Source organism: Pristiophorus japonicus, chromosome 2 (genome assembly GCF_044704955.1).
Source record: "Pristiophorus japonicus isolate sPriJap1 chromosome 2, sPriJap1.hap1, whole genome shotgun sequence".
NCBI classification, from domain to species: Eukaryota; Metazoa; Chordata; class Chondrichthyes; family Pristiophoridae; genus Pristiophorus; species Pristiophorus japonicus.
The window spans coordinates 160754000-160773211 of NC_091978.1; the positions used below are offsets into that span (position 1 = coordinate 160754000).

At 45.0% G+C, this 19212-nt stretch overlaps 1 protein-coding gene across 4 annotated transcripts in view; it reads right to left on the reverse strand.

Annotated features, from left to right (window-relative positions):
• LOC139242021 (phospholipid-transporting ATPase VD-like) overlaps window positions 1–19212 on the reverse strand; it is a 277618-nt gene that overhangs the window by 119673 nt on the left and 138733 nt on the right. For all 4 annotated transcript variants that reach the window (XM_070870156.1, XM_070870149.1, XM_070870165.1 and 1 more), the window contains 4 exons: window positions 6372–6576; window positions 4574–4659; window positions 3233–3339; window positions 1238–1369 (listed from right to left, as the gene is read on the reverse strand). In XM_070870156.1, coding sequence (XP_070726257.1) covers window positions 1238–1369; window positions 3233–3339; window positions 4574–4659; window positions 6372–6576 — 530 coding nt within the window. The remainder of the gene's footprint in view (window positions 1–1237; window positions 1370–3232; window positions 3340–4573; window positions 4660–6371; window positions 6577–19212) is intronic.

The window sequence follows — 19212 nt, forward strand, 5'->3', positions numbered from 1 at the left end:
CCATGGCGCGGCCCTGGACAACATGGACCATTTCCCATACCTTGGAAGCCTCTTACCAACAAGAGCAGACATTGACAACGAGATTCAACATCGCCTCCAGTGCACCAGTGCAGCCTTCGGCCGCCTGAGGAAAAGAGTGTTCAAAGACCAGGCCCTCAAATCTGCCACCGAGTTCATGGTCTACAGGGCTGTAGTAATACCCGCCATCCTGTATGGCTCAGAGACATAAACCATGTACAGTAGACACCTCAAGTCGCTAGAGAAATTCTACCAATGATTTCTCCGCAAGATCTTACAAATCACCTGGGAGGACAGATGCACCAACGTTAGCGTCCTCAACCAGGCCAATAGCCCCAGCATTGAAGCACTGACCACACTTGATCAGCTCTGCTGGGCAGGCCACATTGTTCGCAAGCCAGAGACGAGACTCCTAAAGCAAGCGCTCTACTCGGAACTCCTTCATGGCAAATGATCCAAAGGTGGGCAGAGAAAACGTTACAAGGACACCCTCAACGCCTCTCTGATAAAGTGCAACATCCCCACTGACACCTGGGAGTCCCTGACCAAAGACCGCCCTAAGTGGAGGAAGTGCATCTGGGAGGGCGCTGAGCACCTCGAGTCTCATCGCCGACAGCATGCAGAAACCAAGCACAGGCAGTGGAAAGAGCTTGCAGCAAACCTGTCCCACCCACCCCTTCCCTCAATGACTATCTATCTGACCTGTGACAAGGACTGTGGTTTTCGTATTGGACTGTTCAGCCACCTAAGGACTCATTTTTAGAGTGGAAGCAAGTGTTCCTCGATTCCAAGGGACTGCCTATGATGATGATGATTACTTGACTGTATATAGTGAGTATGTCCTTTTTGTGAGATGCTATGGAGCATCCCCTTATCTAGAGATTCTTGTATTCCATCGGAACAGATATCCCAATTGAACACAGGAAGTAAAATAGTGAAAATTCTCCAGCAGTGGCTTTTATAACTTCAGGTTTCTGATTTATTTCAAAATGGCTGCCTTATGTGTCTCGGAAACAAGATGGCATCCTGAGTTCTACTATTCAAATTACACCACAGACCAATTAAAAGTTTATGACTAATTATCACTTCACACTTCAACAAGGATATATTTTTCTGTATTGAGAAGGAAGTGTTGCGCAACTTCTCACACAGAAAGATATATTTAATTCATTGTGTACCGTCAAGCCAGGCTTCTTTCATTCACATTTTGTCCACTTACCAAGTGCTCCAATCAGGCACATAACCAATAGTAGGACCACACACCAAAGAACATCTGTATTAAGCTGCCTTTCTAGCTTACTGCGCTTGTACCGAGGGCCACTGTTATTCATCATCGCTTTGGTTTCATGCCCTGGTTCAGAAAAAACAATGCAAAATCAACTGAAAATCCGATGTTAGTGCTAATTAAAATTGGAAAGAAAGTGAGCATTTTCTTTAAATACTGTAATTAAACAACATAAAACAGATATACAAATGGGAAACTGAGAATGAATGGCTGAAAGATAAAACTTCCCAGTGGGTTTCTTTAGTAATCTCCTTAGTTGATTGTCCTGGCCAATATTTATCCCTCAAACAACATAATAAAAGCAGATTATCTGGTTATTATCACATTGCTGTTTGTGGGAGCCTGCTTGTGCGCAAATTGGTTGCCGTGTTTCCCACATTACAAGTGACTACATTCCAAAAAGTACTTCATTGGCTGTAAAGTGCGTTGAGACATCTGGTGGTTGTGAAAAGCACTCTATAAATGCAAGTCTTTTGTTCTCTAGTTCCCAGAGCAGCACTAGTAGACACATGCTTACATTGTTACCAGTTTATAACACCTTTCACACCAAAATTATAGTCTCTGACATCATTTTGATTTCACTTTTTGAATTTGAACTTCCATCTGAATACAAGTGCTGTAGATATAGGGAGGTTGCGGTTAATGAGAGTAATGGAAAGTGGAAACTGAATTGACATCAGTAATCATCATTAATATAAGAACTCTGCGTACTGACTGATGTTAATTTTAGCTTCCCTAAATTGGTCAGAACCATTAAATCCTCCCAGTCGATGCATTGTTCAAAATAAGAGAGACAAAAATATCACAATAAGGGGGAGAAATTCGGGAGCGCCCCATTTGGAGCGCAAACTTTCAAGAGTTTGCAAAATTAGCGCCAGGTGCTAATGTTTTAAAACTTTAAAAAATTTCCCGTTTACACTGCAGGAAGGAAGTGGACCGCTGAATCAAGCGCTCCACTTCCTGGAGTGCAAGAGGCAGCAGGCGGAGCAGCAGGTGTGCAGCACTGTCCAATGGGCTGTGCAACGCTGCCGCAATGGAAGGGTCCATCCCTCCCTTAAAGGGAACGGCCATCACTGCAGGCTCTGCAAAAGAAGACTTACCTGGACCTCAACGGCAGCTGTGATTCAGCCCGATCAGCACGATGCACTGCACCAGAATGCCGGACTGATCGATTGTGGGCAAGAAACAAGGAAAGCAACTGAAAGAGAGATGTGAAATTTTTTTTGTTTTACTTACCTCGACCACCTTGCCGTTAAGCATCGCCTCTGAAGACCCCCAGTCTCCCGATGAATGCCTCGTGCAGCTGCCAGTGCTTTCACTCGGTGATGCTGTAGGGGACGGAACGCAATTTCGGGTCCGGGGCTCTACTGGGGTGATGAGCACGGCAATGACCTCACAATCTCCGGGCGAAGGAGATCGGGGCGCAATGCTGTACCACCGCCACAAACCTCCCGCCGAATATGATGGGAGTCGGTCTTCTTGCCACATCCAGTTGGTAAGTTGTTAGCACCATCCCCCACCCCGCCCCCCACCCCCACCGCAGGCAATAATGGAAGGCTCTAAGGAGGCCAATTTCTAGGCCTAGGTGTTCAAATTTAGCATAATTTGGATTTCAAAAGGGAACCATGAGGACAAACCTGTAAAAATACTTTAATTCAATTTTTCTCCAACAAAAATTACCATCACATTCCTAAACCAGATTGACTGGAAGAACGGACATAATAGTGATCCCAATACATCTGTCACTAGCTCACATGTTGTTTTCACATAGCAGTCAACTTAAGTTTTTTACTATCTGCAATGCCAATTAAATAATGCTGCTCTTTCTATTTTTATGGAATTTCAATGGGAAATAATTGTGGTCAAGAAAATTTATCACCAAGCTGTAGACTATTTTACACCAAGTTAAGTTTTAGTTCTAACACTAACCTGCATAAACAACGATTCCCACAACAGCGTCAGTGTTCCTAATGGTACAACCTCGGAGCAAAAGATTCTCCTTACTAAGACCAACCCGCTCTTTATTCCAGTGTTCCCTGCAGACAGAACAGCAATTTTCAAGAAAGATGATTATTAATGAAGGAAAAACAATAGGCGTATTTATTCTTCTTCTAAATATTTATTAAGATAAATTTCAAAGAAACAGATTGAGAAAGCATATATACATATTTGAGCTATTCAAACAAGATGTGTGTGATGGGACTGGTTAAAATTCCTACTCATTTTCTCTCACCATTAACATTTCCTAGCCTTTAGAAACAAATGGGTGTGTCACATAAATCTACAGGATGCACCTTAACTCTTAACTTAAGATCAACTTTTGGAGGTTGCAAGTCTTGATTTTCCTTGGTGAATGATTGGCTCATTACCATTTTCAATGGGTGACTTTTTTTTACAATTTATTAAGGGTAAAATGTCTTTGTTGTTGTATTGGGAGAAGAACCAGAACAGTTATGAAATCAGAAACAACTTGCATTCTGATAGAGGGGGTACCGGGCTGCCTGTTGGTGGCTCGGCCGAACCCGTGACCTCGGAGTCAGCCGACAATTAAAATAAAATGGCAGCCGCGGCAGTGCGCCCTCCCCGTTAAGAGCGGACGCAGCCACAGGCAGCTTCCTGCAGGGGAAAGCTGTCAGAGAGCAGAGTGCCAACTGATCCGCTCCCGCGGGGCAATTTCCTGCGGGGCGGAAAGGGGGTCGCTGCCAGTCAGTTAGGGGGTGATGTGGTGGGAACAATGGTGGGGCAGGAATGTCCACCGCCCCCCAAAAAAATTAGGGCAATGTCGTGATTGTTGCCGACTCCGTGCCGACCAAGCGGTGAGTACTTCTCGCACTGTCATCGCCTCTTTGTGGCGGTGGTGGCTCTTAAAAAAAAAGGGCAATTTCGGCCCCTAAGTATTGGGAAGCTATTGAAGGTGTGGAAGGAGGATGTTATCGGTAAATGAAATTAGTATGGATGGCAAAGTTGTTGTAGGAGTTGGAAGTTATGGAGGATGCAGTTTAGGAGGCCAGTGAGGAAGTACTGGAAAAATTGAGGCTCAAAGTGACAAAGGCATGAATGAGGATCTCAGTGCATTGAAAGTGAGATAGGGAGAGAGATTGGTGATATTTTGTAGTTGGAAGTAGGTGGTCTTGGTGGATGAGGGGTTTGAAGCTCAGTCAAGCAAGACACCAAGGTTGAGCAACAACCTAATTTGATATAGGTTTCCCAACACTTAAAGCCTGCATCTTAAACCTTTCTGTGGTTAGCTGTGAAACACTGAACACTTACATATAGCCTTTGAACTTGTTTAGATCATTGTTTGGACTTTCACATTCAATTCTGCTGTTGAACCTTTCAGGGTCAGCTTCAGAGTCCTGTACAGAAAACCAATGTGTAAGGGACAGGCCAATTTATCATATTTACATCATTCCCAAATGTTATCTGTAGAACATCAGAAAACCTCCGATCTCTCCATGACATTGGTGTCATCAAGAAGTGGTCACTAAAAAGTATACAGTTATAGCACTTACAACACAACAGATTGTTTCTCAATTAATTCAATGGCTTCAGTTGAGGGGTGGCACTAATCATTCTATTTTAAGGTCTACTTCCTCCCATGAGTATGGGGAATGTAGAAAGAAGATAAAAACTCAAAAATTATAATGATATGGTTAGTTCCACAATCTCTTTGGAAAGCTGTGCTCATCAAAGGGAGCATACGTTGGAGATAGAGGGCCGCACTGCAAGTTCTGCTCTCTGCGCATACAGCTCCCTTCTAGGAATTTAGGATCGTGGAATTAACACTTATAAATAGACAAGCAATTAATGAGGAGATATTTTTAAAACTAGTTGATTAGTGGTCATTTACTATCAGGGCCTTACTAACCTTAATCATAAGCCATGTACTGAACTGAAACTCAATTGCATATTTCTAATGCTAAATATTTTACAGATAAACACAAAAATACTGGGTAATTCTGCCTGAACAAATACAGAACTATCAGCATGTGCAAGAGTGATCGAATAGTTGTAGTTTTTGTACTGCTAGCCAATAGGGCCCAACTTTGCCCAACCTAAGCGCGCTAACTTTGCGCGCTGGAAAGGCTGCCGGAAAAAAGGGGCCACAACCTGGCCGCTCTTCGGAGTCCCCGGAGTCCTGGCATGGCGTGCAGTCTGAAGTGGTGGGTGGAGCAACAGACCAGCGCCGAAAACAGTGCCGGCACCTGCGCGCATGCTCAGTGAGGGCTGCGCGCATGCTCCTACCCTCCCAGCGTGTCCTGCGAGCTGTGAGCAGGACCCGATGCTCGCAGCCCCTATTCCCGACTGAAGGGATGCCCTGATCTTGCCACACCCTATCGCCGGCCGAGTGGTCTCCCGCACCGGCCAGCCGGCCGGCCCGCTGAGTTCCCAGGCGAGGTAAGACTTCAGTTTTATTTTCTATTTATTGGTTGTGTTTGAGAGTTTTTATTGGGGGAGGGGGGGAAAGAGAAAGAATGTATTGGGGGGGGGGGGAGGAGGAGAGTTTTGGGGGGGGGGGGGAAGAAAGAGTGTTTTGTATACCAGCATCTCTCTCTCTCTCCAGCTACCCCCCACCCCACTCCACCCCGTGACATCGCGGCCAGCAGCTCGCTTTTCTCCGGTAGGATTTACTTCATTTTTATTAATATTTTAATTGTTTGAGCCTTTCCTTGCAATGTTTGGTGCTTGGTTGTTGAGGTCCTCTCCAGTTCCCCTCCCTCCCCTATCCCGGCCCTAATGTCTGTCGAATGTGCGCTGCTTTTTCTTCACTGCCCGCAAGATTTTTCAGAGCTGGCCACATACGCTGACCTAAGTCGATTTGGAGTAAGTTTTCGCTGGTCAAAGTGGCATAAATAGCTAAAACTGGTGTCAGTGTCTGGGAATGCCCCCTTTTGAAAAAAAAACTGACCTAAAAAAAAAAATCAGACCTAACTGACTTACTCTGGAGCAAATTTTGGGGGGAAAATGGCATTTTTTAAACTTACGCCAGAAAAAACAACTTACTCCAAAAAAATTGATGCAACTCATGGCCAAAGTTGGGCCCTTAGTCTCTAAAGAAGTGTCTCACCAGCTCTGTGGATCCCTTCACCACCTGCCTCTGCTTCAGGTTGGTCTCTCCATCCAGATTGGAGGTTTCAATGTGGCAGATGCCATCAATATCAGTGGAGTACAGCAGCACCATATCAGCAGGGATGATCTCATTGCAAGATAATCGGATGAAATCCCCCACGTGAACTTCCTTCCACCATTTTGCAAGGTACCTTTTCTCGTCTCTGGAATGACAAACATATCAGCATCTCAGCAACAATGAAGGGCTGCAGGGATTGGAGTTAAAATTACAATTGCTATTAATGATATTCCATTTTATTCTGTCAGTATAAATCATATTTTGACAGCCCCAGAAGGGGATACATCATAACGGTAAAAATGAAGCAGTGAATCACTCTTCCCATAACACCAGTTGGTAACTAATGGTGCACAAAATTAAAGTGAATCTTAAGCTCTATCTGGAGGCAGCCAGTTTTACTGCAATAATAAGCAATCCAAACCACAAATGACAGCTGTCATTATTTTCTCTGTGATTCTAGTCAAGTTCAATTGGAAGTGGAGATTAAAGCAAACTGTTTGCAGGTCAAGATTAGCAGGGCTGCGATGAAACTGCATTGCAAGTAAATACGTGTTAGATCTCTTAATTTCCAATGAAATACGAACTCCGATGGTAGTTTTAACTTTTTAATACTGGCCGAGAGCAACAAACTGTTGGCTGATTGCCAGTTTCTTTGTCTTACTGAGACACATGGTCAAAATGGCTGTACTTTATACCTGGATCAATTTACAGAAAAGAACTCGCCTTCTTTGACCTTATTGGCTCAATTTAAAGTCTTTTAACATTTTATTGGCTCGCTACCCAAGGTCCGAAAATGTCAAGCTGATTGATGAGTTAATGCAACATGCTGAGCAGCACGTAGTAGCTTTGACTTGGGGGGTCTGTGAATTTTCACAGTCTGTCTAAATGAGCCTGTTTGAATACTCTATCAATACACCACTCAAAAAATAACCTATTATCCATAGTTGGCAACCTGCTCATTTTTTTAGTGATCGTTTTAGAGATTCTGGCCTTCATTTGTGCTACTCACAAAGTGCCCCAAATATATGCATATTGATGCTGCACATCTCTCACACAATCCACTACACACCTGTGCAAGTTCATCATTCCCTTGTGAGCACTGGGGATAGCTACTTAGTGGAATCAATAAAAGCAACAGATTTAAAGGTGGTAAGGCACAGCATCACACATGAGTTGCAGTTATGTTTCAAACAGAGGATAGATGCATTTTTTTTATGGGCTTCACAAACAGAAAGCATTAGGAGAAATCCAGCTATATATACACAATGGACTCATTAAACAGATACAATTCTGATGAAAGGTCATCAACTTGAAAGATTGGCATCGGTTAAAAAAACTTTAAAAATAAGCGCACTTACCTGAAGCTGCTGCGCCCACGCGAGTTCCCGGTCCTGAGGTCTCCACTGACTGCGCGTCGCAGTGCGTGCACATCAAGACGTGCGCAGGGCTGGAGCTGCAGTCACATGGCTCTGGGCAGACAATCAGGTAAAGTATGTTCTCATTCATAATCATCATAGGCAGTCCCTCGGAATCGAGGAAGACTTCCTTCCACTCTTAATATGAGTTCTTAGATGGTTGTACAGTCCAATACGAGAACCAGTCTCTATCACAGTTGGGACAGATAGTCGTTGAGGGAAAGGGTGGGTGGGACAGGTTTGTTGCACGCTCTCCGCTACCTGCGCTTGATTTCTGCATGCTCTCGGCGTCGAGACTTGAGGTGCTCCCGGATGCGCTTCCTCCACTTAGGGCGGTCTTTGGCCAGGGTCGCCCGGGTGTCAGTGGGGATGTTGCACTTTATCAGGGAGGCTTTGAGGGTGTCCTTGTAACATTTCCGCTGCCCATCTTTGGCTCATTTGCCGTGAAGGAGTTCCGACTAGAGCGCTTGCCTGGGAGTCTCATGTCTGGCATGCGAACAATGTGGCCTGCGCAGCGGAGATGATCAAGTGTGGTCAGTGCTTCGATACTGGGGATGTTGGCCTGATCGAGGACGCTAATGTTGGTGCGTCTGTCCTCCCAGGGGATTTGTAGGATCTTGCGGAGACATCGTTGGTGGTATTTCTCTAGCGACTTGAGGTGTCTACTGTACATGGTCCAAGTTTCTGAGCCATGTAGGTGAGCGGGTATTACTACAACCCTGTAGACCATGACCTTGGTGGCAATTTTGAGAGCCTGGTCTTCAAACACTCTTTTCCTCAGGCGGCCAAAGGCTGCACTGGCGCACTGGAGGCGGTGTTGGATCTCGTCATCAATGTCTGCTCTTGTTGATAGGAGGCTCCCGAGATATGGAAAGTGGTCCACGGTGTCCAGGACCGCGCTGTGGATCTTGATGGCTGGGGGACAGGCTGGTGGGGAACCTTTGTCTTGCTGATGTTTAGCGCAAGGCCCATGCTTTCGTACGCCTCAGTAAATACGTCGACTATGTCCTGGAGTTCAGCCTCCGTAAGTTGGAGTTCCCATTATTATGAATGAGAAACGCCCCCCAAGCACACAAAATAGTAATAAAATATAGAAAAAATAAACACTACATATTTAACATTAATTTAAATTAGTTATTTATGTATTATTTAAAATATATATTTTTCGGATTTTTAAAATGTTTTTTTTAATTATGCTTTAAAATAAATTTAACGTGGTGGGCAGGGTTTTTAAAAATAAAATGTGCTTTTTAAATTTTATTTTTTATGTTTTGAGTGTGTTTTAAAACACTTACACCTGTAAAAGTAGGCTTTTATCAGGCGCAAGAGTTTTCAGGACATTTGCTGGGCAAGATATAGGTAAATATCGCAACCTTGTCCTTATGAATATCCTGGCTGCCAAGATAAGAGCTGGAGCTTGACAGATCGGAAAAGCCGGTTTTCAGCACATGCGCATTGTGCACTGAAAACTGGCTTTTGCGATGCCTTCCCGGGTCCATACACACTCAATATGGACCCAGGAGGCTGGAATTTCTGCGCCAATAACTCTGCTTCTCTCTCCACAGAAGCTGTCTGACCTGCTGAATATTTCCAACATTTTCTGTTTTTATTATAGACAGATTGGCGTCAAATTCAGAATAGCAATCTTAGGCAGTTTGAACCATATTGGAATGCTGATGAAAAACTTTGGGAAAAAATGCTATTTTTGTACACTATCTTTTGTGCTATAAATCTCATTCCTCTGTTGTGGCTACGACTATAGCTAGGTCTAACAACAACAGTGAATTCTTTAAAAAAAAGAATTATGGCTGTCACGTAGTTGTTGACTGCTTCATTTGACCTTATCCAAACTGGTGTCTGCAATGCAGATGTGGGTGGTAATTTCATTCAATTTCAGCTGGCTTTGTGTGTGAATTTCAATTAATAGTCCACGTTTAGCATGAACAATCAGCTGTTCAGCTCGCTTTGCACTGTCCACCACACCATGCGGTGGGTAAAATATGACGTTTTCTAGCCTGTATGTATTCTCCACTCCCGTGTCATTTACATGCATTGCAAAGAGCCGACCCAAGGCAGGCTGTTCCCTCTTCATAGAAATTTACAGCACGGAAGGAGGCCATTTCGGCCCATTGTGTCCGCACCGGCCGACCCAGAGCTATCCAGCCTAATCCCACTTTCCAGCTCTTGGTCCGTAGCCCTGTAGGTTACGGCACTTTAAGTGCACATTCAAGTATCTTTTAAATGTGATGAGGGTTTTTGCCTCTACCACCCTTTCAGGCAGTGAGTTCCAGATCCCCACCACCCTCTGGGTGAATAAATTTCCCCTCATATCTCCTCTTAAACTTCTCCCCAATTACATTAAATCTATGCCTCCTGGTTGTTGACTCCCTCTGCCAAGGGAAACAGGTCCTTCCTATCCACTCTATCCAGGCCCCACATAATTTTATATACCTCAATCAGGTCTCTCCTCAGCCTCCTCTGTTCCAAAGAAAACAGACCCAGCATCTCCAATCTTTTCTCATAGCCAAAATTCTCCAGTCCAGGCAACATTCTTGTAAATCTCCTCTGCACCCTTTCCAGTGCAATCACATCTTTCCTGTAATGTGGTGACCAGAACTGCACGCAGTATTCCAGCTGCGGCCTAAGCAGTGTTTTATACAGTTCAAGCATAACCTCCTAGCTCTTGTATTCCATGCCACGACTTATAAAGGCAAGTATTCCATATGCCTTCTTAACCACCTTATCTACCTGACCTGCTACCTTCAGGGATCTGTGGACCTGCACTCCCACAGTTACTTTGTTCCTCTACACTTTTCAGTGTCATACCATTTAATGTGTATTCCCTTGCCTTGTTAGACCTCCCAAATGCATTACCTCACATTTATCCGGATTGAATTCCATTTGCCAATGTTCTGCCCACCTGACCAGTGCATTGATATCTTCCTGCAGTCTGCAGCTTTCTTCTTCATTATCAACCACACAGCCAATTTTAGTGTCATCTGCAAACTTCTTAATCATAACCCCAACATTTAAGTCCAAGTCATTGATGTATATACCACAAAAAGCAAGGGACTCAGCACTGAGCCCTGCGGAACCCCATTGGATACAGCTTATGCTGCCCTCGGACATTATCCGAAGTTGCTCTGATCTTACAATGTTCTTGGGTGAAAGTGAACTAAGTCACACTGCTGTGATCAGGAGTTGTAGGCTCCCTGATCTCTGTCGAACATTCACTCAGGACACAATGAGCATAGGCTGCATTGCTCCAGCCCTCAAGACTTCTTCAAAGGTTTCCTGGGAGCTCACCTGCTGTGTTGCTCATAGAAAAACTAAGGTAAAGTTGAGAACTCCCTCTGTGAGGATGGTAAGGACTAGTTTGTAGTACAGCACTGTGCAGGATATGATTCACAAAGACACTGGGCCATCAAGAGAAATTACTTATTTTTCAGATCTCACACACTTAACTGCTTTGCACTTGCCACCTCAATTATGGACATTAGAAAGCTTCATTCAGGTATTGCACCTCAGTTCTATTTTTCTCCTGTTCATATCTTTTTGTTCTCTTGCTAGCAAACCAGAAAGTATTTCTCCCCCACTGTTCTCCTAATGGAGTTTTCCTGGCTCAGAGCACTGGCTGTTATGTGAAGGTGCAGCTCTTGCCCCATCACGTGTGGGTGGAAGTTTGCTTGCGGGACTTCTCTCCTCACAGCACATGCCCAATTCTCCATCCCATTGCGTTAGTGGACTGTGTGGGTACTGCTGTTCGAAGTGCTGACTTAGGAACAGTGAAATAGCACGGAGGCAATACTGTTCAGTCCTTGTGGGCGAGAGCGGAGCTTTGTCCTGCTGGGCAGAAGATGCAGGACAGGTACCACAGCAACCCATTTCACTATTATAGATTCAGCCATATACTGTTGAATCTACGGCTTTTAACACAAATCATGGCTGTACGTTAAAAGTCCTATCATTAGGCCAAAGGAATCACAATAAAAGTTGGATTTGGTACTGTATCATTCTCTGTGTAACTCCCAATATACAGCAGGGATGACTTGGCACCTGAGCACTGCCCTGGGAGGAAACACCCTCTCATGAGGCAGGGATAGAGAAAGGGGTTGAGAACACTTTGCACCCTACTATCAAGTAAGCATTAAAAAAAAGCCACATTGTATAAAAATGAAACAATAACAAAGCAAGTGGAGGGCATATATGATTTGTGGGTTCCTGCCATTGATTCTTTCCAAAGTGAACTTTGAAGATCAGCAAGGTTTACTGACTTGTTCATACACACTAAGCTGCAGCGCACATCTCCTTTTAAATTGGCTAATACCAACATTCAGTAAAATCTCAGCATTTAAAACTCTATTTGAGGAAATATTCCTGGGTGAACATCCTGCACTTCTAACATCAACACAAGTAATAAAAAGTGACAAAGTCACTATTTTAAAGAATCTGCAAAAGCTTATCAAACAAGGACTTTCCAGAAGCTAGCAAACATACGGAGGTTAAATGTATGTGCAAACACTCCATGTTGACTTAATGATGAGATATACCCAGTTTGCTTACTTGAGTAATGGAATGTTGAAAATTCATAGTCCTTCTGAAGCACTCCTGGCATTGCTCTAGCAGAATGCACCTAAAAGAGGCCACAAATTAGGACTGGAGCTGGGTTCGGAACTTCCCCAGAAATCTCCTAGAAGGCTTGCTGGGGGAGGGCGAAGCCTCCATCCATCCTAGACAAGGCTATCGACAAAGGTAAGTTGGTGAGAGGGGAGCGACCTATCAAAAGCCCAGCGGGAGATCGAGAGCCAGCAGCAGTTGGTGAGAGGGGAGCGACCTATCAAAAGCCCAGCGGGAGATCGAGAGCCAGCGGCAGTTGGTGAGAGGGGAGCGACCTATCAAAAGCCCAGCGGGAGATCGAGAGCCAGCGGCAGTTGGTGAGAGGGGAGCGACCTATCAAAAGCCCAGCGGGAGATCGAGAGCCAGCAGCAGTTGGTGAGAGGGGAGCGACCTATCAAAAGCCCAGCGGGAGATCGAGAGCCAGCGGCAGTTGGTGAGAGGGGAGCGACCTATCAAAAGCCCAGCGGGAGATCGAGAGCCAGCGGCAGTTGGTGAGAGGGGAGCGACCTATCAAAAGCCCAGCGGGAGATCGAGAGCCAGCGGCAGCTGGTGAGAGGGGAGCGACCTATAAGAGGCGTACCGGTGCAGCTACAGCGGGAGAGAAAGCAAAATAGAAGTAGAAAGGAATCAAAAAGTGACGTCACAGCCAATAGGGTAAGTGATTGGCTGGTGATTGGTGAGTAGCTTTTATTTTTATTTTTTATATCAGTAAGTGAACTTTAGCATTGTTATTACCAATTTAAGGGTATCTAAGGGTTAAGACATGGCAGGAGAGCTCGGTCACGTGATATGCTCCTCCTGTACCATGTGGGAACTCGGGGACACTTCCGGTGTCCCTGGGCGCTACGTGTGTGGGAAGTGTATCCGCCTCGAGCTCTTGACGGTCCGCGTTGCGGAATTGGAGCTGAGGGTGGATTTACCCTGGAGCATCCACGATGCTGAGAATGACGTGAGTATCACGTGTAGTGAGTTGGTCTTACCGCAGGAGAAGGGTCCACAGCCAGATAGGGAATGGAAGACCAGCAGGAAGAGCAGTGCAAGAAAGATAGTGCAGGGGTCCCCTGTGGTCATCCCCCTGCAAAACAGATACACTGCTTTGAGTACTGTTGGGGGGGATGACTCATCAAGGGAGGGCAGCAGCAGCCAAGTTCATGGCACCGTGGCTGGCTCTGCTGCACAGGAGGGCAGGAAAAAGATTGGGAGCGCGATAGTGATAAGGGATTCGATGGTGAGGGGAATAGATAGGCGTTTCTGCGGCCGCAACCGAGACTCCATGATGGTATGTTGCCTCCCTGGTGCAAGGGTCAAGGATGTCTCGGAGCGGGTGCAGGACATTCTGAAATGGGAGGGAGAACAACCAGTTGTCGTGGTGCACATTGGTAAAAAAAGGGATGAGGTCCTACGAAAAGAATTTAAGGAGCTAGGAGCTAAATTAAAAAGTAGGACCTCAAAAGTAGTAATCTCAGGATTGCTACCAGTGCCACGTGCTAGTCAGAGTAGGAATCGCAGGATAGCGCAGATGAATACGTGGCTTGAGCATTGGTGCAGCAGGGAGGGATTCAAATTCCTGGGACATTGGAACCGGTTCTGGGGGAGGTGGGACCAGTACAAACTGGACGGTCTGCACCTGGGCAGGACCGGAACCAATGTCCTAGGGGGAGTGTTTGCTAGTGCTGTAGGGGAGGAGTTAAACTAATATTGCAGGGGGATGGGAACCTATGCAGGGAGACAGAGGGAGACAAAAATGAGGCAAAAGCAAAAGACAGAAAGGAGATGAGGAAAAGTGGAGGGCAGAGAAACCCAAGGCAAAGAACAAAAAGGGCAACTGTACAGCAAAATTCTAAAGGGACAAAGGGTGTTAAAAGAGCGGGCCTGAGGGCTTTGTGTCTTAATGCAAGGAGTATCCGCAATAAGGTGGATGAATTAACTGTGCAATTAGATGTTAACAAATATGATGTGATTGGGATTACGGAGACGTGGCTCCAGGATGATCAGGGCTGGGAACTCAACATCCAGGGGTATTCAACATTCAGGAAGGATAGAATAAAAGGAAAAGGAGGTGGGGTAGCATTGCTGGTTAAAGAGGAGATTAATGCAATAGTTAGGAAAGACATTAGCTTGGATGATGTGGAATCTATATGGGTAGAGCTGCAGAACATTAAAGGGCAAAAAACGTTAGTGGGAGTTGTGTACAGACCTCCAAACAGTAGTAGTGATGTTGGGGAGGGCATCAAACAGGAAATTAGGAGTGCATGCAATAAAGGTGCAGCAGTTATAATGGGTGACTTTAATATGCACATAGATTGGGCTAGCCAAACTGGAAGCAATACGGTGGAGGAGGATTTCCTGGAGTGCATAAGGGATGGTTTTCTAGACCAATATGTCGAGGAACCAACTAAGGGGGAGGCCATCTTAGACTGGGTGTTGTGTAATGAGAGAGGATTAATTAGCAATCTCATTGTGCGAGGCCCCTTGGGGAAGAGTGACCATAATATGGTGGAATTCTGCATTAGGATGGAGAATGAAACAGTTAATGCAGAGACCATGGTCCAGAACTTAAAGAAGGGTAACTTTGAAGGTATGAGGCGTGAATTGGCTAAGATAGATTGGCGAATGATATTTAAGGGGTTGACTGTGGATGGGCAATGGCAGACATTTAGAGACCGCATGGATGAATTACAACAATTGTACATTCCTGTCTGGCGTAAAAATAAAAAAGGGAAGGTGGCTCAACCGTGGCTATCAAGGGAAATCAGGGATAGTATTAAAGCCAAGGAAGTGGCATACAAATTGGCCAGAAATAGCAGCGAACCTGGGGACTGGGAGAAATTTAGAACTCAGCAGAGGAGGACAAAGGGTTTGATTAGGGCAGGGAAAATGGAGTATGAGAAGAAGCTTGCAGGGAACATTAAGACGGATTGCAAAAGTTTCTATAGGTATGTAAAGAGAAAAAGGTTAGTAAAGACAAACGTAGGTCCCCTGCAGTCAGAATCAGAGGAAGTCATAACGGGGAACAAAGAAATGGCAGACCAATGAACAAGTACTTTGGTTCAGTATTCACTAAGGAGGACACAAACAACCTTCCGGATATAAAAGGGGTCAGAGGGTCTAATAAGGAGGAGGAGCTGAGGGAAATCTTTATTAGTCGGGAAATTGTGTTGGGGAAATTGATGGGATTGAAGGCCGATAAATCCCCAGGGCCTGATGGACTGCATCCCAGAGTACTTAAGGAGGTGGCCTTGGAAATAGCGGATGCATTGACAGTCATTTTCCAACATTCCATTGACTCTGGATCAGTTCCTATCGAGTGGAGGGTAGCCAATATAACCCCACTTTTTAAAAAAGGAGGGAGAGAGAAAGCAGGGAATTATAGACCGGTCAGCCTGACCTCAGTAGTGGGTAAAATGATGGAATCAATTATTAAGGATGTCATAGCAGCGCATTTGGAAAATGGTGACATGATAGGTCCAAGTCAGCATGGATTTGTGAAAGGGAGATCATGCTTGACAAATCTTCTGGAATTTTTTGAGGATGTTTCCAGTAAAGTGGACAAAGGAGAACCAGTTGATGTGGTATATTTGGACTTTCAGAAGGCTTTCGACAAGGTCCCACACAGGAGATTAATGTGCAAAGTTACAGCACATGGGATTGGGGGTAGTGTGCTGACGTGGATTGAGAACTGGTTGTCAGACAGGAAGCAAAGAGTAGGAGTAAATGGGTACTTTTCGGAATGGCAGGCAGTGACTAGTGGGGTACCGCAAGGTTCTGTGCTGGGCCCCCAGCTGTTTACATTATACATTAATGATTTAGACGAGGGGATTAAATGTAGTATCTCCAAATTTGCAGATGACACTAAGTTGGGTGGCAGTGTGAGCTGCGAGGAGGATGCTATGAGGCTGCAGTGTGACTTGGATAGGTTAGGTGAGTGGGCAAATGCATGGCAGATGAAGTATAATGTGGATAAATGTGAGGTTATCCACTTTGGTGGTAAAAACAGAGAGACAGACTATTATCTGAATGGTGACAGATTAGGAAAAGGGAAGGTGCAACGAGACCTGGGTGTCATGGTACATCAGTCATTGAAGGTTGGCATGCAGGTACAGCAAGCGGTTAAGAAAGCAAATGGCATGTTGGCCTTCATAGCGAGGGGATTTGAGTACAGGGGCAGGGAGGTGTTGCTACAGTTGTACAGGGCCTTGGTGAGGCCACACCTGGAGTATTGTGTACAATTTTGGTCTCCTAACTTGAGGAAGGACATTCTTGCTATTGAGGGAGTGCAGCGAAGATTCACCAGACTGATTCCTGGGATGGTGGGACTGACCTATCAAGACTGGATCAACTGGGCTTGTATTCACTGGAGTTCAGAAGAGTGAGAGGGGACCTCATAGAAACGTTTAAAATTCTGACGGGTTTGGACAGGTTAGATGCAGGAAAAATGTTCCCAATGTTGGGGAAGTCCAGAACCAGGGGTCACAGTCTAAGGATAAGGGGTAAGCCATTTAGGACCGAGATGAGGAGAAACTTCTTCACCCAGAGAGTGGTGAACCTGTGGAATTCTCTACCACAGAAAGTAGTTGAGGCCAATTCACTAAATATATTCAAAAGGGAGTTAGATGAAGTCCTTACTACTCGGGGGATCAAGGGGTATGGCGTGAAAGCAGGAAGGGGGTACTGAAGTTTCATGTTCAGCCATGAACTCATTGAATGGCGGTGCAGGCTAGAAGGGCTGAATGGACTGCTCCTGCACGTATTTTCTATGTTTCTATGGTGTAGATGGAGCTACGAAATACCAAAGGGCAGAAAACGATAGTGGGAGTTGTGTACAGACCACCAAACAGTAGTAGTGAGGTTGGGGATGGCATCAAACAAGAAATTAGGGATGCATGCAATAAAGGTACAGCAGTTATCATGGGTGACTTTAATCTACATATTGATTGGGCTAACCAAACTGGTAGCAATGCGGTGAAGGAGGATTTCCTGGAGTGTATTAGGGATGGTTTTCGAGACCAATATGTCAAGGAACCAACTAGAGGGCTGGCCATCCTAGACTGGGTGATGTGTAATGAGAAAGGACTAATTAACAATCTTGTTGTGCGAGGCCCCTTGGGGAAGAGTGACCATAACATGGTAGAATTCTTTATTAAGATGGAGAATGACACAGTTAATTCAGAAACTAAGGTCCTGAACTCAAGGAAAGATAACTTCAATAGTTTGAGGTGTGAATTGGCTCGAATAGACTGGCAAATGATACTTAAAGAGTTGGCGGTGGATAGGCAATGGCAAACATTTAAAGATCACATGGATGAACTTCAGCAATTGTACATCCCTGTAAATAAAAAACGGGGAAGGTGGTTCAACCATGGCTAACAAGGGAAATTAAGGATAATGTTAAATCCAAGGAAGAGGCATATAAATTGACCAGAAAAAGCAGCAAACCTGAGGACTGGGAGAAATTTAGAATTCAGAAGAGGAGGACAAAGGGTTTAATTAAGAGGGGGAAAATAGAGTACGAGAAGAAGCTTGTCGGGAACATAAAAACTGACTGCAAAAGCTTCTATAGATATGTGAAAAGAAAAAGATTAGTGAAGACAAACATAGATCCCTTGCAGTCGGATTCAGGTGAATTTATAATGGGGAACAAAGAAATGGCAGACCAATTGAACAAATACTTTGGTTCTGTCTTCACGAAGCAAGACACAAATAACCTTCCAGATGTACTAGGCGACCGAGGGTCTAGTGAGAAGGAGGAACTGAAGGATATCCTTATCAGACGGGAAATTGTGTTGGGGAAATTGATGGGATTGAAGGCCGATAAATCCCCGGGGCCTGATAGTCTGCATCCCAGAGTACTTAAGGAAGTGGCTCTAGAAATAGCATTGGTGATCATTTTCCAACAGTCTATAAACTCTGGATCAGTTCCTATGAACTGGAGGGTAGCTAATGTAACACCACTTTTTAAAAAGGGAGGGAGAGAGAAAGAGGGTAATTATAGACCGGTTAGCCTGACATCAGTAGTGGGGAAAATGTTGGAATCAATTATTAAGGATGAAATGGCAGCGCATTTGGAAAGCAGATAGGATCGGTCCAAGTCAGCATGGATTTATGAAGGGGAAATCATGCTTGACAAATCTTCTAGAATTTTTTGAGGATGTAACTAGTAGAGTGGACAAGGGAGAACCAGTGGATGTGACGTATTTGGACTTTCAAAAGGCTTTTGACAAGGTCCCACACAAGAGATTGGTGTGCAAATACAAACCACATGGTATTGGGGGTAATATACTGACGTGAATAGAGAACTGGTTGGCAGGCAGGAAGCAGAGAGTCGGGATAAACGGGTCCTTTTCAGAATGGCAGGCAGTGACTAGCGGGGTGCCGCAGGGCTCAGTGCTGGGACCCCAGCTCTTTACAATATACATCAATGATTTACATGAAGGAATTGAATGTAATATCTCCAAGTTTGCACATGACACTAAACTGGGTGGCAGTGTGAGCTGTGAGGGGGACGCTATGAGGCTGCAGGGTGACTTGGACAGGTTAGGTGAGTAGGCAAATGCATGGCAGATGCAGTATAATGTGGATAAATGTGAGGTTATCCACTTTGGGGGCAAAAACGCGAAGACAGAATATTATCTGAATGGCGGCAGATTAGGAAAAGGGGAGGTGCAACGAGACCTGGGTGTCACAGTTCATCAGTCATTGAAAGTTGGCATACAGGTACAGCAGGCGGTGAAGAAGGCAAATGGTATGTT